This window comes from Hypanus sabinus, chromosome 16 (assembly GCF_030144855.1).
Source record: "Hypanus sabinus isolate sHypSab1 chromosome 16, sHypSab1.hap1, whole genome shotgun sequence".
NCBI lineage: Eukaryota > Metazoa > Chordata > Chondrichthyes > Myliobatiformes > Dasyatidae > Hypanus > Hypanus sabinus.
Genome location: NC_082721.1, coordinates 20,828,900 through 20,854,334, shown reverse-complemented (window position 1 = coordinate 20,854,334; position 25,435 = coordinate 20,828,900). Strand labels below are relative to the sequence as shown.

General features: G+C 39.6%; 1 protein-coding gene across 2 annotated transcripts in view; it reads left to right on the top strand.

Annotated features, from left to right (window-relative positions):
- The first annotated feature begins 896 nt into the window (after window positions 1–896).
- The window catches only part of fam174c (family with sequence similarity 174 member C), a 42,686-nt gene continuing 18,147 nt past the window's right edge, over window positions 897–25,435 (top strand). For both annotated transcript variants that reach the window (XM_059991234.1, XM_059991233.1), the window contains exon 1: window positions 897–1,230. In XM_059991234.1, the coding sequence (XP_059847217.1) occupies window positions 983–1,230 (248 nt within the window). In that variant the 5' untranslated portion in view covers window positions 897–982. The remainder of the gene's footprint in view (window positions 1,231–25,435) is intronic.

Genomic DNA, 25,435 nt, shown 5'->3' with positions numbered 1-25,435 from the left:
CAATTACAAATGGCTGTTCCTAAATAAACGTAGCCAATTAAAATACAGAATAGAATCGGGATACTGGAACTCAGATAGCTGCATTATAAATCACTAAGAGTAGAATGTTGTAAAGTCCGCACAATTTGTTCAAATAATGCCCATCTCTGTTTTTTTTTGCATTTTATTTTCAAACTATGACAATTCCATGTTGTGACTGGGATATCCTACGAAGAAAGTTAACATTTTACACAATATACACATAATGCTGGAGGAACTCAGGACTGATGAAGGGTCTTGGCCTGAAACACCCACTGTTTATTCTTTTCGATAGATGCTGCCTCCTCTGCTGAGTTCCTCCAGCATTTTGCGTGTATTACTTTGATTTTCACCATCTGCGGATATTCTCTAGTTTGTGATTTCACACAATATTCTATTTTCCCCATCATAATAAATTGGTAGGCCTACAATTCTTTTAAAGAATTTCATTTTAGAAGTCTAATGTGCCATATACAACCATATATGTGGAAAAAAAACTAAATAAACAATATGGTATCACTTGCTTTGACTGCTCATGCTGATTGTAAAACACTTTTCAAATTAGATCCTTATACAAACATCAAGAAGCGATTTCCCAACCAGACAGCTCAGGATCTGAGTAACTTGATTAAGCTAAATTACTAAACTCACCAAAACAAACTAGGATTGCAAACACACTTCATTTATAATTTTCTTTTGGCGAAATTTAAAAGAAAAAATACATACTGAAGGTGAAAATACAGATCTTCTTTAAACACTAATAAAGTCGGATTAGTTCTCTTGTAAAGAGACATGTTTGATTGATTGATTAATGATTAATTTATTTTGGTTTTTGTGTGTACGTGTGGGAGCTCCAAGCTCTTGCTTGTTGCCCGGAGGATTGAATGTGACGCCTTTCCTGCAGTACGGTGTCACAGTGTGAAGGTTCCCCATTACCCAAAGTAGGAGCGGGAAATCCTGGACGATGAGGCTGGACGGCGGCGATTCCCTTGGCTGGGCACTGGCCGCCGTCCTCTGCCTGTCTCTGCTGCTGCCGCCGGGGCAGTGCCAGGTTAATGGCAACACCACGGCGCCGAACACCAGCAGTTCCAGGCCCGGGACTTCGCCGGCCTGGGGCAAATCTAACGACGGGTCGGCGATTGGACGCGCCGTGGCCGTGGTCCTCGGCTTCAGCGCCCTCGGGCTCATCTACCTCTTGGTGCGGGGCCTGCGGTAAGAAAAACCGGGACATTGGGCCGTGGGGAGGGTGGGCGGAAGGTTGTCGCGGAGAGAAGGAGGGGGTAAAAGGGGCTGAGGTGAAGCGACAGTGGAAAGGGAAAGAGGAGGAGGAGAAAGAGAGGTAGGGTCGATAGTGAGATGGAAGGAAACTGAGTGGTGGCAGTTGGGGTGCCAGAAGAAGTCACAGGCAGGGTTGGTTAGCGTAAAACAAAATTGGTCGTTAATAGGATTAGCAATGAGTGGGTTTGTATATCTGTAGGATATTTTGTATCGTGTAAACTGGGAAAGGAGGGTGGATAAAGAATGGTTTAAGAGGAAGTAAAGATGCAACGGTGAATAAGGAAGAGGAGTGGAGTTAAGGAAGTGAGGGTATGGTTTGGTGGGAGGAAATGGTTTAAAGACCAGTCGACAAGTTTTTTTGCTGTAGGTACTTTAATAGATGAATAGCATAAAAACCTAACTCTTCCCATTATTTTGAGAGAGAGATTTGAGTCTGCAAGATCACTAATCAATGTTTACCAAGAACTTTGGGTGAAAACTCTTGCCAGTTTGGGTAATTGCCTTAAGTTTATTTTAAACAAGCACGACTGTTCATAATCTCACCTCTTTGTTAATAATGCATTTTGTTGCTGGTTTTGACAACTTAATGTTTGCTTTAACATGCTATATATGTGCCAGTGAACTTGCCTGTGATGTCATTGCTGCATAGTTCATAAGACATAGGAGCAGAATTAAGCCATTTGGCCCATCAAGTCTGCTCTGTGATTTGATAATAGTTCATTTATTTTCCCTTTCAATCCCATACTCCTGCCTTCTCCCTGAAACCTTTGACACCCTTACCAGTCAAGAACATGTCAACTTCTGCTTTAAATAGACCATTGTTTTGGCTTCCACAGCTGACTGTAACAATGAATTCCAGATTGAAACACCTGGCTAAAGAAATCTTCATCTCTGTTTTAAAGGGATGTCCTTCTATTCTGAGGTTTTGCCTTCTGATCCTAGATTCTACCATTATTGGAATCATTCTCTCCATGTCAATTTTATCGGTGTCATTCAGTATTCAGCAGTTTTCAATGAGGTCCCCTCTTATCTTTCTAAATTGGCCCAGAGCCATCAAAAGCTCCTCATTTTAACCCTTTAATTCACTTATCAACTTTGCAACATGTCTTTTTCAAATTCCTTAAATTTTTCAATGACATTGTACATGATGATTTGCTTTCAAAAGTGCAATTGCTGTTGTGCATCTGAGTAAAAAGCCAACTATGTTTGGACAGGACATACGCTTTGAGGAAACTGATTAATCGTTGGCTGTGGTATGACTGACTGAGAAAAGAATGGTGATAATTGGATCATTAGGAGCGATTCCCTCCCTCCCCTCTGTCCCTCTCTCCAGCTCACCCACCAATCATTGAGTACTTCCATGGCAATTTTAGAGTGAATGTGAGCCACTGCTTTAGAAAATCTTCTTACAAAACTGTATTTCATTACTTATCTTGCCACTTGAGTTTGGGTCTTGAAGTAGACTTACAAAAAGTTCTAGTTTGATTATTCCGTTGAAGTTGGACTAAATGGTTTAGGTTTGAGAGAGGAAATTGGAACACATTAGGAAGACTAACAAGGAGAGGTTAATGGGAACAGAAGCAATAAGAGGGCTATCCATTGGTTTTGCAGTATTAAAGCCAGGCTATTTCTTTCTAAAGTGGCTGTTCACTGGGGTATTATTTTGAAGATAAATGAGAACTATCCCTCTTCTCCTGTCTGCACTTTTCCTTCAGTTGTTACCACCAAAACATTATTATTTGACTGCTGATTTTGGAGCTTTATTTGCAGAATTTTGGCTGCCACATTTCCAGAGAAAATGCCTGACAAAAGTCCTGAGTCTTGAAGGGTCACGGCCTGAAAAGTTGACTATGTTCTTTTCTGTAGAAGCTGCCTGACCAGCTGAGTTCCTCCAGCATTTTGTGTGTATTGCTCTGGATTTCCAGCATCTATAGACTTCTCAAGTTTATGCTTGATAGAATATTCAATGGAATCTGCAACAACAAAAGAAGAATTTACATTTTTTAGGTCAATAATCTTCCTTTGGATTGTTGTGGTGACTTGAATGTTAAACATTGGTTCTCTCTCCTCAGGAGCTGCATGAACTGCTGCGTATTTCTTGATTTGTTTCAGATTTCCAGATTGTGCAGTTGGTAGTTTTTGAATAAACAATCAGTTAATTCACTGGACAAAATCAAATTCTTTGAAGCTGGAAATCTGAGCTAACTGAAAATGCAAATGAAAAGGTGTCCATGAGAAGGTGTTAATGCTTTGGGTTGATGATCTACAAAACCTGAGAGAAAATAGAAAGTGTTTAAAGTTGCTGATTAAGTAGAAAGAGATGGACAGGGGTCTCAATGAAGAACAAAAGACACCGAATGACTAAAAAGATGACTGAGCCAGGTGAAAAGAGGGTAAAACCCCTTGTGTGCCAAGTAATTTTTTTGTTTGTTTTGTACCTCAGGCAAATTATTAAAATTCCACACATTTCCTTTCTGAATGTTAAGTATCTTGCGTGATTCAAATACAACTAATTCATGTTTTAAAAACTTGATCTCATTCTTGAGCTCTGAAGTACTCAGAGACTACCCTTATTCTTATGACATGTCACTTAATAAAATAAGAGGATCTTCTGTATATAAAGTTTATTGTAATTACCAGGAAGTGTTTAATTTATTGTCAAGATGAACTGTGTCTGGTTAAGTATTATTGAAGTGATTTGGGAGTGGTGCCAGAGGTGCAGATTTGCTTTATTCTGATAGATTTGGCAATACAGTTGGTCAGTTTGGCAATACAGTTAATAATGGGGATGTTTTAAAGACATTAAAGCAAAGCAAACTTGGTTGGCAATCATGAAAATGTTACTGTTAGCTGTAGGATTTATTACAAACAAATTTGAGTGTTTTCTTAGAAGTAAGAGCTAATGAGGATCGTGGTTAAAGCATTTTATAATGTCCCATATAATATGCTTGTTGGCAGATTTGAGACTCCTGATATTAAAAATGGAAACATCTTTTTAAAGTACAAAACTCGGTGAAACAGAGAGCAAAGAGAGGTTTTGAATGATCCTTTTTTCAGACTGGAGGAAAGTATACTGTATTGTTCACTGACAGTAGGTTTTGGGATTACTTCTGTTTTTGTGTATTATACTAAACAAATCATGTCAAAGCTTTCATGTCACATTTAAGCTTTGATACGTTACTAGCTTCCTCAATGTTCACTGTATTTCTGGAAGATATCGATTGGAGAAATAGGAGGGTGACAGTAATAGTTCAGTGCAAGTATGAAGCAATTCATTTGATAGGAAGAATGAGCAGTAACAATCATAATCTTTATAGCAGGATAGCAGCAACATTTAACTTCATTTTAAGTTTGTCCGCAGCTCTACTGTACCATTATTTTTTTTTTGTTTTTTTTATTAAATTTTCAAATAGGTTACAGAAAGAAAAAAAAAATTATCAACCCTTTGCTACAGCTACAGCTGTGGAAAATGTGTCCAGATTCAACTTCTGAAGGAGCATGTTACAGCACTGAAGAAAGAACTGGATGACCTCAGGTTGCTGAAGGAAAGGATGCTTGAAGAACAGGAGACCCCAGGGGATGTACCTCTCGTAAACAGGTTCACCCTCTTGGAAGCTGTCAGGACAGAAAATACTGCCAGTCTGAGAGGCGGACAGGTCTGCGAGCCGAAAATTGGTGCAGAAGCAGAGCCAAGGAGTCAGACATCAGAAAGAGCCGTGGTAGTAAGGGACTCCATAGTGAGAGGTACGGAAAGGGGTTTCTGCGGCAACAGGCGAGATTTAAGGATGGTGTGTTGCCTCTCTGGTGCTAGGATCCAGGACATCACGGACCGATTGCAGGGAATCCTCAAGGGCGAAGGTGAACAGCCGGAAGTGGTAGTGCATGTCGGCCCAAATGACATCGGGAAGAAGAGGAAGGACATTCTGCAGTGGGACTTCAGAGAAGTCAGAAGGCTGAAAGGCAGGACCTCCAGGATGGTTATCTCTGGTTTGTTTCCAGTTCCTTGTGCTGGAGAGGGCAGGAACAGGGAGATGATGGATCTGAATGTGTGGCTGAGGAACTGGTACAGGAAGCAAGGATTTACATTCTTGGACCTCTGGGATCTGTTTTGGGGTAGGGATGAATTGTACAAAAGGGACGGGTTGCACCTTAATAGGCGGGGGATCAGCATTCTGGCAGACAGATTTGCTACTGCAACACGGATGTGTTTAAACTAAGTAGTGGGGGGGGGAAGGGGATGAACTGGAAATATAAGTTTGGAGTTAAAGGGAAAGTGAAAATAAGAAAGGTTAATAAGGACAACAGAATCAATGGAGTAGAAAGCTCAAGAAGAGATCATACAGTATGGCCAAGTGAAATAGGAATTGATATGAAAGGAGAGGGAAGTAACGAATTATAAGTAATTATATATGAATGCATGAAGTATAAGGAATAAAGTAGATGAGTTTGAGGCTCAGTTGGAAATTGGCAAGTACGATATTGTGGGAATAACAGAGACATGGCTTCAAGTGGACAGGGCCTGGGAAATGAATATTCAAGGATATACATTTTATCGAAAGGACAGACTGACTGGCAGAGGGGGTGGGGTGGCTGTGTTGGCGAGGAATGATATTCAGTCCCTTGCGAGGGGGGTCATAGAATCAGGAGATGTAGAGTCAGTATGGATAGAACTGAAAAACTCTAAGGGTAGAAAGACCCTAATGGAAGTTATCTACAGGCCCCTAAACAGCAGTCTGGATGTAGGGTGTAAGTTGAATGAAGAGTTAAAATTGGCATGTCACAAAGGTAATGATACAGTTGTCGTGGGGGATTTCAACATGCAGGTAGACTGGGAGAATCAGAATGGTACTGGACCCCAAGAAAGGGAGTTTGTGGAGTGCCTCCGAGATGGATTCTTAGAACAGCTTGTATTGGAGCCTACCAGGGAGAAGGCAATTCTAGATTTAGTGTTATGCAATGAACCAGATTTGATCAGGGACCTGGAGGTAAAGGAACCATTAGGAGGTAGTGACCATAATATATGTTTTAACCTACAATTTGAGAAGGAGAAGGGAAAATCGGATGTGTCAGTATTTCAGTTGAACAAAGGGAACTATGGAGCTATGAGGGAGGAGCTGGCCAAAGTTCAATGGAACAATACCCTAGCATGGAAGACGGTGGAACAAAAATGGCAAGTATTTCTGGGAATAATGCAGAAGGTGCAGGATCGGTTCATTCCAAAGAGGAAGAAAGGGGAGTAAAGGGTGGCTGTGGTTGACGAGGGAAGTAAAGGGCAGTATAAAATTAAAAGAGAAGAAGTATAACATAGCAAAGATGAGCAGGAAACTGGAGGACTGGGAAACTTTTAAAGAGCAACAGAAGATAACAAAAAAGGCAATACACCAAGAAAAAATGAGGTACGAAGGTAAACTAGCCAAGAATATAAAGGAGGATAGTGAAAGCTTCTTTAGTTATGTGAATAGCAAAAAAATAGTTAAGACCAAAATTGGGCCATTGAAGACAGAAACGGGTGAATTTATTATGGGGAACAAGGAAATGCCAGATGAGTTGAACAAGTACTTTGGATCTGTCTTCACCAGGGAAGACACAAATAATCTCCCAGATGTAATAGTGGCCAAAGGAACTACTAGGGTAGAGGATGAACTGAAGAAAATGTATATTAGGCAAGAAACGGTGTTAGATAGACTGAGTCCCCGGGACCTGATGATCTGCATCCCAGGGTACTTAAAGAGGTGGCTCTAGAAATCGTGGATACATTGCTAATCATTTTACAATGTTCTATAGATTCAGGAACAGTTCCTGCTGACTGGAGGGTGGCTAATGTTGTCCCACTTTTCAAGAAAGGAGGGAGAGAGAAAACAGGGAATTATAGACCGGTTAGCCTGACATCAGTGGTGGGAAAGATGCTGGAGTCAATTATAAAAGATGAAATTATGACACATTTGGATAGCAGTAGAAGGATCAGTCCGAGCCAGCATGGATTTATGCAAGGAAAATCATGCTTGACTAATCTTCTCGAGTTTTTTGAGGATGTAACTATGAAAATGGACAAGGGAGAGCCAGTGGATGTAGTGTACCTGGACTTCCAAAAAGCTTTTGATAAAGTCCCACATAGGAGATTAGTGGGCAAAATTAGAGCACATGGTATTGGGGGCAGAGTACTGACATGGATTGAAAATTGGCTGGCTGACAAGAAACAAAGAGTAGTGATTAACGGGTCCCTTTCGGAATAGCAGGCTGTGACCAGTGGGGTATCGCAAGGTTTGGTGCTGGGACTGCAGCTGTTTACAATATACATTAATGATTTAGATGAAGGGATTAAAAGTAACATTAGCAAATTTGCTGATGACACAAAGCTGGGTGGCGGGTGAAATGTCAGGAAGATTTATGAGAATGCAGGGTGACTTGGACAGGTTGGGTGAATGGGCAAATGTATGGCAGATGCAGTTTAATGTGGATAAATGTGAGGTTACCCACTTTGGTGGCAAGAACAGGAAGGCAGATTACTATCTAAATGGAGTCAAGTTAGGAAAAGGGGAAGTACAATGAGATCTAGGTGTTCTTGTACATCAGTCAATGAAAGCAAGCATGCAGGTACAGCAGGCAGTGAAGAAAGCTAATGGCATGCTGGCCTTTATAACAAGAGGAACTGAGTATAGGAGTAAAGAGGTCCTTCTGCAGCTGTACAGGGCCCTGGTGAGACCCCACCTGGAGTATTGTGTGCAGTCTTGGTCTCCAAATTTGAGGAAGGACATTCTTGCTATTGAGGGAGTGCAGCGTAGGTTCACAAGGTTAATTCCCGGAATGGCGGGACTGTCATATGTTGATAGATTGGAGCGACTGGGCTTGTATCACTGGAATTTAGAAGGATGAGAGGGGATCTGATTGAAACATATAAGAATATTAAGGAATTGGACACGCTGGAAGCAGGAAGCATGTTCCCACTGATGGGTGAGTCCAGAACTAGAGGCCGCAGTTTATGAATAAGGGGTAGGCCATTTAGAACAGAGATGCAGAAAAACTTTTTCACCCAGAGAGTGGTGGATATGTGGAATGCTCTGCCCGCGAAGGCAGTGGAGGCCAAGTCTCTGGATGCATTCAAGAGAGAGTTAGATAGAGCTCTTATAGACAGTGGGGTCAAGGGATATGGGGAGAGGGCAGGAACAGGGTATTGATTGTGTATGATCAGCCATGATCACAGTCAATGGCAGTGCTGGCTAGAAGGGCCAAATGGCCTACTCCTGCACCTATTGTCTATTGTAAAAGGGATAAGTTTATTTTGAATTAAAGGTCTCTTTGCTAATAAAGATTTCTTTATATCATCAACGTTTATCTTATTCCATAAATCAATCAAATGTTTTAGTGTGGGAGATTCTTTCTTTTCCCATATCCATTTAGATTCCCATTTATATATAAAATCTTCTGGTATATTTTCTCCTATTTTGTCTAATTCTATTCTAATCCATGCCGGTTTATCTTCATCAAAAAAAGATGCAATAAATCTAAGTTTATTTGCTTTGTAATAATTCTTAAAATTTGGTAATTGTATCCTCCTAGGTCAAATTTCCATGTCAATTTTTCCAACAATATTCTTGACATCTTACCTTTCCAAAGGAATTTCCTCACTCATTTATTTAACTCTTGAAAAAATTTCTGCAGTAATTGTATTGGTAATGTTTGGAATAAATATTGTAATCTAGGGAATATATTCATTTTTACAGCATTGACTCTACCTATTAATGTTTTTGGTAACATCATCCATTTGTCAAGATCCTCTTGAATTTTTTTCAATAATGGCAAATAATTTAATTTATATAAATTCTTTATATCATTATCAACTCTTATACCTAAATACTTTATACCATTTATCGGCCATCTAAATTGAGTTATTAATCAACATTGACTATAATCCCCTTTAGTAAGGGGTAGAATTTCACTTTTATCCCTATTTATTTTGTACCCTGATATTTTCCCATATTCTTCCAATCTAGAAGATAATTTACGCAATGAATGTAATGGGTTAGTTAGTTAAATCAGAACATCATCAGCAAATAAGTTAATCTTATATTCCTCCTGATTAACTCTGAAACCCATAATATGAGTCAGTTCTAATTAATTTAGCTAATGGTTCTATTGCCAACACAAATAAAGCAGGTGATAATGGACAACCTTGTCTAGTTGACCTTGTTAACTGAAATGATGTTGAAATTTGGCCATTTGTCAGCGCTTTAGCTTTGGGGTTAGTATTTAAGGTTTTAATCCATTTTATAAAAGATACTCCTAATCCATATTTTTCCAATACCTTAAATAAAAAATCCCATTCCAATCTATCAAATGCTTTTTCTGCATCCAAAGCAACTGCTACACTCATTTCTTCCCACTTTAGTGCCAAATGAATTATGCTAAGTAACCGAGTTACATTAACTGCTGATTGTCTATTTTTAATAAATCCTGTTTGGTCCATGTATTTTAATTTTGGTAAGTATCTAGGTAATCTGTTAGATAAAATCTTTGCTATTATTTTATAGTCCGTGTTCAACAAAGAAATAGGTCTATATGATGTTGGCTTTAAAAGATCTGTCTTTTTTTGGCAATACTATTAAAATAGCTGTCGAAAAAGATTCTGGAAGTTTATGCATTCTTTCCGCTTGGTGTATTAGCTCCATAAAAGGAGGAATTAATAAATCTTTAAACTTTTTGTAAAATTCAGGCTCAAAACCATCTTCTCCTGGAGATTTATTACTCTGAAGTGATTCTAGAGCTTCTTCGACCTTTTTTAATGTAAAAGGCACATCTAATCCCTTCTGTTCTTCTGAATTCAATTTTGGGAGAGTTATTTGTGATTAAAAACCTTTCTATCTCAACAATATCATTTTGTGATTGTGATTGATACAAATCAGAATAAAAAATTTTTAAAGTTTCATTGATTTCTAAAGGTTTATAAGTAATTTTATTTACACTTGTTCTAATTGCATTTATCGTTTTGGAAGCCTGGTCTGTTTTTAACTGCCAAGCAAGAATCTTGTGTGATCTTTCACCTAGTTCATAATATCTCTGTTTAGTTCTCATAATTGCTTTTTCTGTTCAGTATGTCTGAAGTGTATTATATTGTAGCTTCTTATTAACAAGTTGTCTTTGTTTTTCTTCTGTCATATATCTTTGAGATTCTTTTTCTAATTTTGTAATCTCTTTTTCCAATTGAGCTATTTCTACCATATATTCCTTCTTAATTTTAGAAGTATAACTTATTATCTGACCTCTCAAATATGCGTTCATCGCTTCCCATAATATAAATTTATCATCAACTGAATGTGAGTTTGTATCTTAAAAAAAACTGAATGTTTTTTCATAAAATCACAAAAATCTTGCCGTTTTAATAATATTGAATTAAATTTCCATCTGTAAATCGATTCCTCCTTATCCATCATTATCATTGTTATTATCAAGGGGGAATGATCTGACAATATTCTTGCTTTATATTCCATATTTTTCACTCTGTCTTGAATATTCGCTGATAGTAAGAAAAAAATCTATCCTTGAATAAGTTTTATGTCTATTTGAATAAAATGAATAATCTTTTTCTCTTGGGTTAACTCTTCTCTATATATCAATCAAATTTAAATCTTTCATCAATGATAAAGTTAATTGTGCTACTTTTGGTTTTGTAACAACCTTTGTTGATCTATCTAAAACTGGGTCTAGACAAAAGTTAAAGTCTCCACCTATTAATATTTTATCGTGTGCGTCAGCCAAATTCAAAAAAGCCTCCTGTATAAATTTTACATTGTTTTCATTTGGTGCATAAATATTCTTAAGCGTCCATAGTTCTGAAAAGATTTGACAATGTATAATTACGTATCTTCCCGCAGAATCAATTAATACATTTTGTATTTTAATTGGTAAAGTTTTGTTGACCAAAATTACAACTCCCCTTGCTTTTGAATTAAATGAAGCTGCTATAACATTTCCGACCCAATCTCTCTTTAATTTCTGATGTTCTATCTCTGTTAAATGTGTTTCTTGTATAAAAGCTCTATCTATTTTCATTTTCTTAATGTATGTTAAAATTCTTTTTCTTTTCACCGGTCCATTAAGCCCATTAACATTAAAACTTAAAAATTTCAGTAAATTAGTCATAATTTTTAACGGGGTTACTCCAGTCTATAATAATACATAATATTTCAAGTCTCATAGTACCTTGGGGTATTATTTTAAAATTCTCCATGTTGCTATGTGTATCCCCTCCGATCATCCAGGCAAAGAAAGAAAGGTAAAAGAAAAATAGATTATGAAGAAAAAAACAACAAAAACCCCCCTGCTAATGTTGTGAATGAAAAAAAAACACATTACCCCCCTCCATTGTGCAGGTCATGGCAAATGCCATGATTACACATGTGAATCCCGTAGCGATCGATCTGAAGTTCTTCCAGCTCCCCCGTAACATGAAAAAAGTCTATATAAGATGAGAAAAAATAATATCACTACTCTCAATTAATATTTCTCAAATCTTTACCTTTCTCCCCCTGTACCATATAATTAAAAGTATATTTAAATATTCTTCTATCCTTAATGTTCATCAACTCACTTCAGTGTCCCCGTCTTCATCTTTAATCTGTTTCACTTTTAAATCTTTACTGTGTCTAGTGAATATTTGGGAGTTCTTGTGCAAACTCCTCTGCATCCCGATGATCAGTAAAAAAAAAATCTTCTTTTTCCGGATCAGTGTTGTCAGGTGGCGCAATATAAATTTATAACCCTTTTCTCATAAAACTTTTTTTGCTGGGTTAAATTCCTTCTTTCTCTTCAAAAGGTCATAACTTGTATCAGGATAGAAAAGAACTGCTTTCCCTTCTATCATCAATGGCTCATTTATCTTTCTGGCACATTGGGCAGCCGCCTTCAGGATCTTTTCTTTATCTTGATATCTTAAGCATTTTATCAAGATTGGTCGTGGATTTTGATCAGGTTGTGGTTTTGATCTTAAGGCTCTGTGGACCCTTTCGATTTCAATCAACTGGGTTCCCTCTTCCATTTCCAATTTTTCCGGGATCAATTTTTGAAAAAATTTTATTGGATCCTCTCCCTCTATCCCTTCTTTAAGACCAACAATTTTAATATTATTTCGTCTACTAAAATTTTCAAACACGTCTATTTTTTCCGACAGTCATTTTCTTTCTGGTGTCCAGGCAAGAATATTATCTTCCATTTTATTCACTCTCTCAGTTGTGTATCCTGTTATTTCTTCCAGCTTTTTAACTTTCTTGTCCATTTTCTCCTTTCTCCCCATTTTATCAAACATAGCCTTCATATTTTTAATATCTTTTAATGTTTTTAGTTCTTTTAATTCATGCATTATTTGCGCCAAAGTTTCTCGTATGTCTCCAGAATATCTTCCACCTTCAACCTCATCCTGTTGTTCTTCTTTTACCTCCTCATCTTCATCTGTATGTTCCAGAGAATCCGAATCCACCTCGGGTTCATTTTCACTTCCACTTCCAATCGTAGCTGGGATTTGTAGTTCAAATTGCTCATGTTTGCGCATGCCCTTTCCTGCTCACATGCGCAGTTCCTGTTGTTCCTTCTTGGAGACTGTTGATGTTGCCGCCAATTTCTGTTCTGTATCGCTGGAGGTAAGATGCACTTAAGTCCGAGGCTTCTTCATGGTGGCCGGCTCAGCTTGTAGTATCTTCAAAGTAGAAGTTTTCTTCTTTGTCTGTTTAGGAGGCATATCTAAGGAAAATCCTGAGTAGTTTAGACATAGTTTTTAGAAAATATTTACTAACTTTCCTTCACTTAAACATTAATTTATTAGTTTTTTTTTACGGGAGAGCTGGATTTCCACGTCTCGATCCTACGTCATCACGTGACGTCCCCCTACTGTACCATTATTGAGATAATTTGTCTCATAGCTGATATTCAGAAGTTGTTATCTTGTTCTTCATCTATAATAAAATGTTTACAGGAGCAGAGATACAGAAACAGAAAAATGTACAGTGTACATGAGCCAATCATGATTTCACACGACATAGGCTTTGTAATGGAGCATGGTGCTAAGACAGTTTGAGTCATGCTTAAAAGAAATAAATAAAAAGTTGGGAATACTCACGAGGGTAGGCAGCAGTTATGGAGGCAAAAACATTTAGTATTGATGACAATTGACAATATCTCTTCCTTGCTGATGAACAGCACTGCTGCACCCTGGGTGTGTGCTTAGCCCACTGTTCTAATCTCTCTATACCTATGACTGTGAGGCTAGGCATAGCTCAAATACCATCTATAAATGTGCTGATGATACAACCATTGTTGGTAGAGTCTCAGATGGAGATGAGAGGGTGTACAGGAGCAAGGTAAACCAACTAATAGAGTGGCATCACAGCATCAACCTTGCACTCAATGGCAATAAGATGAAAGTTCTCACTTTCAACTGTCATTCTTTCTTTGGAGCACTTCTCTGTTTTCATGGATGTTTGCAAAGCAAAAGCATTTCAGGATGTATATTGTATATACATTTCTCTGACATTTGACCTTTGAACCTTTGAAAGAGGTGATTGTGGATTTCAGGAAGAGTAAGAAGAAGGAACAGGAAGTGGAGCGAGTAGGCAGTTTCAAGTTCCTGAGTATAATGAGGATCTAACCTGGTCCCAACACATCGATACAGCTAAAAAGAAGGCAAGACGGTGACTATGCTTCATTAGGAGTTTGAAAAGATTTGATATGTCAACTGTTATGAATGAGGAGCAACTCTGATGGGCAGAAGGGTGCAAAGTGGCCCCCCCCCTTTTGAGAATCGCAAAATCGCTATTATTTCGGGTCTGAGACCTAGGAAATGAGAGAGATTGACAATGCTCATGAAAAATTAATGAGAGAGAGGCCCTCAGGTTGGAATGTCTCCTATTGACAAAAAGAGAGATTACTGCTATTGTCTCTTGGAGAAGGATTGTGCATTGAGTACTGTTCTATTCATTGAAACCCCTCAGGGGGCAACCAGAGTGGTCTGGTTGAGGGATTGTATCATCCTAACCTGATTAACACCTGACACCCCGTGAGTGGGGATAAAAGTAGGGTCTGGGGAAACACCCCTCAGACGCGCCAGGAGAGATGCTACGAGACCGGTGGGGGCTTGTGTGTGTGTGTCCACCCTTGCCTGGGTGATGAGTCCTCCACGGAACGGTCTAGCTCAAGGACGGACTGGTCATACGCGAATGGCCACAACAACAACGCATCGACGGATCAAGATCGTAAAAGGAAAGTCGGCAAGTTAATAGCTGTTATTCTCTCTCTTTCTCTCTCTCCAACAATTGCAACACCGTGAACAACAACTACTGCAGCCTGCATGAACTGAACTGAACTTTATATTTCCATCGGACAATTCATTATCCCCTAGACAACGATAGAGCTTATTTCTTATTGATTATTATTATACCCACACTTTTAAGTTTAGTATTGATGACGTATCTTATCTGTATATTTGCATTGATATTATTTTTGTGTATTTTTACTAATAAATACTGTTAAAAATAGTATTATCAGACTTCAACAGATACTCCTATCTTTGCTGGTAAGATAGCCAGTTACGGGGTTCGTAACACAACAAAAACACTCAAAAACTTCTGTAGATGCCCTGTGGAGAGCATTCTGACAGGCTGTATCGCTGTCTGGTATGGGGGTGGTGGGCTACTGCACAGGACTGAAAGAAACTGCAGAGGGTCGTAAATTTAGTGTGCTCCATTTTGGGTACTAGCCTACAAAGTACGCAGGACACCTTCAAGGAACGGTGTCTCAGAAAGGCAGCATCCATTATTAAGGACCCCCAGCACCCAGGGAATGCACTTTTCTCATTGTTACCATCAGGTAGGAGGTACAAAAGCCTGAAGACACTCACTCAGCAATTCAGGACCAGTTTCTTCCCCTCTGCCATCCGATTCTTAAATGGACGTTGAACCTGTGAATACAGGTTCATATTAAAATACATATTATTTCTATTTTGGCACTATTTTAAATCTATTCAATATGCATATGCTGTTATTTATTTTCTTCTATACTATGTATTGCTTTGAACTGCTGCTGCTAAGTTATCAAATTTCACAACACATGCTAGTGATAATAAATCCAATTCTGATCAGAACTGACAAAGATTAGAAAATGAGTGTTTTGAATTGTAGGCAGGGAACTAATGGGAATATCAATGACACCATGGAGAACAAAAGTCATAGTGATGTGATGATAATTTCTTGCATCTATTTTGATGAAATCTTAACAGGAGAGAAATGAAGACAAAAAACCAGAAAGGGGATGGAGGTGTGGGGGGAAGTAATTAAAAATTCTGTAATTGCTGGAAAAGGGAATGTTGGAAATATGAATGGATTGGTGGAGGAAAACAAATTGCACCATGATAAGCATCATCAGAACTTGCCAGTTTTGACACAAGCTGGTAAGTCTGGTTATATGATATAGGTAGATTTGTTGCTCAGTCTTGAGGCTGAAACTTGGAGGGTGAGATACTATTTCAATTATTTATTTTAGATTTTGTCCTTTGTCTTTGGCTTTTTGAACTACTGAAGCAGAGAGGTATGAAGAATTTTTTGTAGGCAACTGAAAGCTCAAGATGAGTCTTCCGGACTGATAGAGATAATATGCAAATGGTCATTTCTTGGACCCCAGGTGGAATATTGTGGCCAGTTCTGGGCACCTCACTTTTAGATTTGTATTGGGAACAAACTGCAGAAAAAGGTGAGGCAACACTAGCGAATCTGCTGGGGTCATCTATTGCGTCTGGTGCTCCCGATACAACCCCCTTTTCATTGGCAAGACCTGCCTTAAATTGGGGAACCACTTCATTAAGCACCTCCGCTCCATCTGCCAAAAGTAAAAATTGGTGGTGGACAAACATTTTAATTCCCATTCCCTTCCAGTGTCAAGATGAGGCTGCCTTCAGGGTGGAGGAGCAACACCTTATATTCTGTCTGGGTAGCCTCCAACCTGATGGATGAACATCAATTTTTCCCCAATCTATCCTCTTTCTTCTTCTCACCTGCCTATCACTTCTCTTCTGGGCCCCCTCCTCCTTCCCTTTCTCCTAAGGTCCACTCTCCTTTTCTATCAGATTCTTTTCTCTCTAGCCTTTTCTCTTTCCTAACCACCTGGCTTCACCTATCACCTAGCTATTCTTCTTCTCACCACCCCCCCCCCCCCCCCACACCTTATCCTTACATGTTCACTGTTCCTTTCCAATCTTGAAGAATATCGGCCCGAAACGTTGACTATTTATTCATTTCTGTAGATACTTCCTGACTTGCTGAGTTTGTCTAGTATTTTGTGTGTGCTACTGAATTGAGTCAGGGATGCAAGATTTCAAATCAGGGAAAAGACTCGGGCAGAAAAACCTAGGAGTTTTCAGTGTAATAAGGCATTTTAGTCAGGGGAAATATTTACAATTTTGAAAACATTGGCATCAGAGGAGATGGATTTAAAGTAATTTATGCAGCAAAAGTATTACAAAATAGTGGGTTGCTAGAATGCATTGTCTGTATTGATGGTAAAAGCTTATTGGAGAGGAGCAGCACACAGTGCTGGAGGAATTCGGCCTGTCAAACAGCAGCTATGGAAGGAATGAACAGTCACTGTTCTGGATTGGGAAATTTCAAAGGAAAAATTTAAAGCTGAGGGGAATTTGGGTTCATGGTAGGTTTATGCGATTGCATAAATAATGTCAGCATCTAAATTCTGATTGCTACAATATACTTTCCCATATTGTTTGTGAATTGATAATTTTTATCCAACTGCAAAAGTAAAACATTTAATATAGTGCTATTAAAGTGCTTAATTGAGCTTAGTTTCCAGCTTACAAGATAAAATATTTAGTGTTTTATCATTTTTATTAATGTTACTATTTCAAGGTAATCAATTGTTTGACTCAAGTTGAATGGTCAGTTAATAATTTCAGGCAGATCTGGTTGAGGGATGAATTTTGGTACAGACACTCTTGAATAGTGAATAGTAATGATACTTATTCAAGCCTCAAGCAGGCAGATGTAAGGGGTTTATTGCATGCTGTATTTTGGACAGCTTTTATATAATTTTTCTATATACACTCTCGTATCAATAATGATTACTGCTTGCTGTACTATTCAGCTTTCCACCCCTTTCCGAGTTAATGTTATGCCCTTTGGAAGACATTTCCCAAGTCTGATTACAGTCTGGTAAGCTAGGTTAATTCCTGTAAATTGACAGAGCTATTTCAAAGGTAAAACTGAAATGAAAATTTTTCTTTCTGAGCTATGTTCCAGGGGAATATTCTGCTGAAGTTGGTGCTGTTATTTCATTTTCAATGACATTCTAGAAGGCAATGTGGAGCTGTAGGGGATAGGCTCCATCCTTGATGTCATTTGAAAAGAACTTCACTTTAAATGTCTGTTCCCAGACTACTACTGACTGGTTCTAAAGCCTGAGAACAAAGGTTGAGCATGAGAGACAGCAGTCGAATTGAGATGAATATATTTACTCTTTAATCTGCTAACTATATTCAGGTTTGTAATTCATAAGGGTTCAGCATACATTTAACCATTAAGGAATAATTGGTGTTAATCACTGAATAGAAAATATAGACTCTGGGAGAGTTCTGTGTTTCAAGAGGGTGCAGTTTTCTACACTGCATATTCACAACAGCTTTGGATAATTCTATAAGTTTGTAGCACTTTCTGGTTTTAATTTAAGACAGTATTCTCTTTACCTGTTGTTAGCAAGTTGTGCACTTGGGCCCTTTTTGGGAATACAACTCTTAATGCTGAGAGTGTGCTGCACTGTCAGATGGGTTGCTTTTTTCAGCTGAAATAATAAATCTTCCACTGAAAAACATAGCTAGCCTTGTTCTGTGCTCTAAACTTGACACTCAGAACTCTGCTGCCCTAATTTGCATCGTCTTGCTCACTCATTGACCCGGTCTTTACCAACCTGCACTGATTCCCAGTTATATAGTTTATTTAAATGCTTGGTTTTGTCTTCATTTGCTCTAGCCTATAACCTTTTGAGACTCTTAGTTCTACTTGATTATCACCAAGTTTGCCATTAGCTGTCTAAGGCCAAATTCTGAAATTCCCTCACAGACTGCTAAATGTTTTCTCGTTAAAACTGTTGAATCTCCTCATCTCCTATGTAGTCAGTTTTTTTTTGTTTGCTGACTGTTCTGTAAATGACCTTTGGATGCATTTGTTATACAAATTCATTGCTGCATGTGGATGTTAAAGATTGCATTGCTTTATTTAATTCTGCTTTCTTACCCTGCACAAGCCTGTGTATTTCAGGCTTCCTGCATGTGTGGTTAATTTTCTATGCTGACATTGACCAAGGGTGGTTGTATAAGCATGAACTTTTACATTGTGATTCAATAGAGGGAGCAACTTGTTCCAGAAAATGTTTACAAGTTAACTTCATTTTGTTTTGCAGAACTAAAGAAGGTTACATTTAGAATGGCTGAAAGCAATTTAAACCTACTTAAGTATATCCCAGAAGTTCTTGTATAGAATTATAGTACTATACATACAATTCAGCCTAGGAGAAGGCCAACTGGACCAGAAGTTAATATTCCAAATGAGTCTCCTTTTACTCTTTTCTCCTCTGCACTCTAGTCTTCCAAACCTTTCTTCAGTTGTTCATTCAGCTTCCTCCTAAATATACGTATGCTATTAATGTCGACCATTTCACGGTAGCACGTTTCGTATTCTAACCTCTGAAGTTTCTGTTGGTTTTATTTGCAGAAGTGTGATATTTGTGGTGTGGTTCACATACTTGCCCCTGGTTAATCAGATCGGGCGAAAATATCTGAAAGTCAAGTAGTTGTAACACTCAGAATAAGCTGAGTATACTGACTAAAACGACAGGATATATTGGGAATTTTTGCCTTTTTCTTTAGAGTCAACTAAAATAGGGTTAAGTTATAAGTCAGTAACTGTTGTAGTGTCATCCTTTAATTTAACTGGGGCATTAAATGAACTGGAAGCCAAGTGGTAAAATTTTCTTTTATGTCAGAAAGACAGTGGCAAGTAAGCCACTCAACCCATAAACTTATTCTGTCTCTAAAAAGGAGTTATCATCCCTTTAACTTTGTTACTCTTTTAGTTATTGAGCAGAACTGGATTTTTAGCACAAGAAATTCTGCTGCTTCTGTTCCCAGTATGGAGCTTTCCTTTCCAGAATATCAGATATGTCCTTCTACACCAAAGAATGGGGTTTACCTTCCTCCACCATTGATTTTTGCCTTCACCTGCATCTCCTCCATTTCCTGGACATTCACACTCACAACATGAACCTCTGCATCCACCATGTCAATCTCTGCAACTTATGCCATTTTCAGTGGGACCGTACCACCAAATACAATTCTACTTTGCCCACCCACTCTCCATTTCCTGCAGGGGGTTCCTCCCTCTGTGATTCCCTCCATTTGTTCCACCCTGCTAATCCTCTTCTTGGCAAATATCCCTGCAAGCGGCCAAAGTGCTACACTTGTTCATTCACCTTATGGTGGATCTCCATCCTGGGCCCCAAACAGTCCTTCCAGGTGAGGCAGCACTCCAGCTATGAATCTATTGTATCCACTGCTCTCAATGTGGCCTCCTTTGTATTGGTGAGACCTGACGTAAATTGGGGGACAGCTTTGTTGAGCACACCCCCTTCATCTGTCAAAAGCAGAATTTCCTAGTGGCCAATTATTTTAATTTTAATTTCCATTTCCTTTCTGATATGAGGGGGTGCCACGATGAGTCCACCCTCAAGGTGGAGGAGCAACACCTTGTATTCCATCTGAGTAGCCTCTTACCTGATGGTATGAACATTGATTTCCCCTTCCAGTTTAAAAATAGTCCGCCCCAACTTCTATTCCCTACTCTAGCCTCTCACTTCTTCTCACCTGCCTATCACGGCTTCCTAGTGCTCCTTCCGTTTCTCCCATGGTCCACACTCCTCTCCTGTAAGATTTCTTCCTCTACAGAAACAAGAGACAATCTGCAGATGCTGGAAGTCGAAGGAACACACACAAAATGCTGGAGGAACTCAGCAGGCCAGGCAACATCTATGGAAAAGGGTAAGCAGTCGACGCTTTGAGCCGAGACCCCTTATCAGGACTCCTGTAGAAGGGTCTCAGCTGGACACTCGGACTGTTTATACACTTTGATAGATGTTGCCTGATCTTCCGAGTTCCTCCAGCATTTTGTGTGTGTTACACTGGATATTTTACTTGGCTTTGTCTAACAATGGATTTCTGTTCTATTTGCTATATTGCATTGTAAAAATGTTTTAAAAAAATTACTTGAGAGCCCATTTTCCTTAAGTAACCCAAAGTGTTAAAATCCCTAATGAGGCAATTAGAGCACTTAAATAACCTGTTTAACATCAGTGTTTTAACCTGCAGTCTGCACTATTAGCATTGTGTTTAACACAAAGAGTATAAAGCAACTTACTGGATCTATTGCCAAGCCTGCTGTTTCTGCTCTAGCAGGGCAACAGAGGTTGCATAATATCAGCAGTCACGCATTTCATTGCCAGCTGTTGCTTTGACTCAGTCTGTGGCACTCAGTTTTAAAAAATATCAGTTTATATTGACAGAGCACCTTTTGCAATATTACATTGCAAAACACTTTACATCAAAAGAAATCTGTTGAACTGCAGCCACTGAGTAATGCTGGAGAAATGTTAATTTTTTGCCAGAAAACACCCAGCAACAGCAATGAAATAACGATCAGGTGCAATGCATACAATGTGCTAGAGGAGATCAGCAAGTCAGGCAGCATCTATGGATGGGAATAAAGAGTCGATGTTTCGGGCTGAGACCCTTCATCAGTCCTGAAATGTCATCTGTTTATGTCGTGGTTACTTGAAATGACCAGGAGACGCAGACAATTCTTCGAGAAGTTTAAACCTATATTTGCAAACAAAGGCTGAGGCAATCAATGAACTTGTCACCGAAAGCCTGCCGAACTCCAGTGTACAGCATTCTTTATAGTAATTTCTTATCTCAGTTACATTTTGGTTTCATCAGCATACCCAATCAATTTATAATTGCATATCATCTATATATTAACTAATCAATCGCTGTTGCCTAGCTCTCGGTCAGTCACCATTATTTTTCACCCATTCGCATCAGGACCTTATTCTTGGCCAAGATTATGTTTTCCAGACAACCTCCCTCACATTACATTCCTGCTCGCAGCACCCTGTCCGCCACCGTTATCTTGTACTAAACAAAGGCTGAGTGTAATACATGGGATACATCTTAGCTAATAGTGCTGCTAAACAAACAGGTGTTCTGTAAGTGCCATAATATGCAGCAAAGAGAGTACAAAGTATCTAGTGAAAACCACACATAACAAAATGTGTCTAGTAAAATAATACATACTAATATTCAGTACCTAGAAGTGATTACACAGTAAATAGCTAATACATAGTGATTATATTTCAGGTATATATAGTGGTTATGTCAGATATATTTCTCAATATAATCCCCCCTTTGAGACCCACAGGGTCTCGCACAGAAAGAGAACACTCAGAGGCCGTGCACCAAAGCCAAAATAAAGTCCAGCATTTTAATCCCAAATTTGGGTCAACTACAATTTCCGTACTCGGAGCTCAAAATGATCTCTCTTTGTTATCCTAGGCTGTTGAGCCAAAAACCTGTCCCTCCGTAGCTGAGACAGGAAGAAAGACTCAGACACCCTTACAGACTAGTGTCCACATTATTAACACCTTCCAGTCCGCTTGATGCATCGTGCAGACTGTAACAGTACATCATCGGCTTTTCTCCTTGTCTGGGGTCAGATTCAACAATTTCCAGGAGCATCAGGAATTGTTTTGCTGTCGCACGCATTATCAAAGTCTTGAGACATGGAAGAAAACAGCACAGAATAAATGCACAACTTATCAGCACAATACCTGCAGTCATTGCCATTTTAGTCAGCCACGCACCCCATCCCTCTAGTCTGCTTTCTAACCAGTCTGCCCAAAACTCCTCTGCCCCCCTCCTTGGGACTTCCAGTCCTGTCTGGGCTGTTGCTTAAATCTACTCTGTCCCTGATAGGGCATCTGTGGAAATGCTCCTCCGAAGACATTCATTATTGGCATGGGATTTTCTGGCCCTTGACTGACAGAATGATTGGTTCCTCCATCTAATGGTGTAATGGCTGTACTCACACTAGTGATGGCTGGCAGTATCTTTTTGCATTTTTCTTTGTCCTTTTTCAGTTCTTCGAGCTGCATTTGCAATAGCTTTCGCTGCACCTCTTCTTGCTGCTCAGCCAGCTTTCGTTTGTCTCTCCGATATTTCTCCACCGTGTGGACTACGTGATCACTGAATGCTCGTGGGGTCAGTGATGACAGCCCAACCACTTCCTCCAATTTAGACTTGACCTGCGGAGGCATTGCATCCAAAATGCTCTGTCGGAACAGTGAATTCAGAAACAAGTTATTTTCCACCTCTTGCTCAGTCTCCAGTTTCCAACTGGTTTTCTACATAGGCTGCTGGGTTTTCAGTGTCTCCCAGTAGTTCCCCCTTTAAGGCTTTGGGGTCTACTCTGGGTGGATAAAGCTTCCTGAGAGCCTGCCATACCCTCTGTCTCACTGGATCAAAATTGGCCCCATCAGTCTGTGGACTGTCCACTTTATGTAAGCCAGCCATTTCCATCAGTTCTTTCAGCTTGGAAGTTCCCATCAACCTTATCAGCAGTGCCTTCAAATCTCCCATAGCCAACAATCGTCCTGTTGTTTCCTCCTCAAAGGCTCTAATCCACTTTCCTGCCCCCTCGTGCAGACTAGGCAGAGTATTTTTCAGCCCTTCCAGGTCCTGGGATCCCCAAGGGATATACTGTACTTGTCCTGATCCCTTTACCAGCAGCGGCAGCATTTCCTTCTCCCCGTTCCATGTAATCAAGCTTCCTTCCTCACTTGGTTCTTTATCTATTGCTGGCCCTAGTACTACTGTCTGCCACTCATACCTTCCTGGGGTATACCTTCCTTGCTCCTTCTCCACTCTAGTCCCCTCTTCCATCTCCAATATCTGCTTCTCCGTCCTCTCTCGTATTTCTTCCAAACCCTCGTCTCCTACCTTCCTCCAACTTCCTCTCAACTCACTCCATTCTTGCTGTCTAGATGATTCCTGTTCTCTTCTAGTCTGTCTGTCTCTACAGTATAACCGATACTCCTCAAAATCCCTCCTCTCTCTGCTTCTGTAGCCTTTCCACTTCTCTTTCCATCTCCCTTCTATCCTTTCTCCCTCTATCTCGTTCTTCAGCACCTCTCTCACCCTCTCATATTTCCTTCCTTCCTCCTCAGGGTCCCAGACCTCTACTTCCCCCTGCAGGCTTACTGTTCCTGATATCATGGGGCATTGCTTGGGTGTTCCCTGCTCATTATAGGGAGGGGCTCTTTCTACTTCTTTCAGATCCGGGTATAGAGCTGAAGCCGGGCTTCTGTTAGGTTTTTCCTCTCCATCACCCGACTGTTTTTCCTGTTCCCTTTTGTCTTTTTTCGTTTATTATCAATATCCTGCCTGTCTTTCTCAATCTCTCTCCCTCCATCCTAAAAAGTTTCAATACTTCCATCTCCTGCTCTCTCCTTTCCTCCCTTTTCTTGGACTTATCGTTTGGTTTATGATTTTTAATTAGTGCTTCCATCCCTTCACACAAGCTTACATCGAATGTCCCTTCTTTTGGCCATTTCGTGCGCAGGTTTTTGGTTCTTTTTTCCCATTTCTCTGAAATTGCAGTAATCTCACCTCTACTTACCGGGAATTTCTTGCACAGAGTGTCTACTGCTGTTCCTTTTTCTTCCGCCATGGTTTTTTCTTCTCCTTCTCTTGGGTACTATTTCTTAAAAGTCTCACAGTTCAAATACTTCCCCGATCCTATCTTTACACCTAGCCCTACAGTTTATTTTACCAGTGTTTAAGCAATTTATCAAATTCTTCATACCTTCTGTTCCGTTCTGTCCGAGCAGCCCTCAACCTAGGGCAGTACTCACAGAAGCTTCTCTTCACTCTCCCTGCCCGTTCAGCCCTTCGTTTTGTGTGAAGTGGTATCCACAGGGATTTACTCTATTATTCCTTACCCTGCCTGTGCAGCCCTTCATTTTGTGCGAAGCGGTATCCACAGGGATTTACCAACACCACGTGGAATTTTCTTTACTCAACTTCTTGTTACCTTATTCGTACTTACCCCCACTGCAGTGTTCTCGATCAATCCTCTGAGCCTCCTGTCAAACCCTCAATTCTGCCAGATTCTTTGGATCGGAGAGACCCTTCGGCAGTTGCTACACACCTCTGAGTCCCCGAGACCCCCAAAACCAACAGAATTTTAATCCAAATTGTCACAAAAAGCGCTTATCTTTTTTCTGTGTGCACCCGTAATTCTGTTAGCTCTGTGAGGGCTTTCGAGGGACCGGGAAGCGGCCTCAACCCGCCGAATCCTTTTCACAGGTCTCTTTCCAGTCCTGCCGCGGTCGCCAATTTTGTCGTGGTTACTTGAAATGACCAGGAGACGCAGACAATTCTTTGAGAAGTTTAAACCTATATTTGCAAACAAAGGCTGAGGCAATCGATGAACTTGTCACCGAAAGCCCACCGAGCTCCGGTGTACAGCATTCTTTATAGTAATTTCTTATCTCAGTTACATTTCGGTTTCATCAGCATACCCAATCAATTTATAATTGCATATCATCTATATATTAACTAATCAATAGCTGTTGCCTAGCTCTCGGTCGGTCACCATTATTTTTCACCCATTCGCATCAGGACCTTATTCGTGGCCAAGATTATGTTTTCCAGACAACCTCCCTCACATTACATTCCTGCTCACAGCATCCTGTCTGCCACCTTTATCTCGTACTAAACAAAGGCTGAGTGTAATACATGGGATACATCTCAGCTAATAGTGCTTCTAAACGAACAGGTGTTCTGTAAGTGCCATAATATGCAGCAAAGAGAGTACAAAGTATCTAGTGAAAACAACACATAACAAAATGTGTCTAGTAAAATAATACATACTAATATTCAGTACCTAGAAGTGATTACATAGTATAGTAAATAGCTAATACGTAGTGATTATATTTCAGGTATATATAGTGGTTATGTCAGATATATTTCTCAATATTTATTACCAAC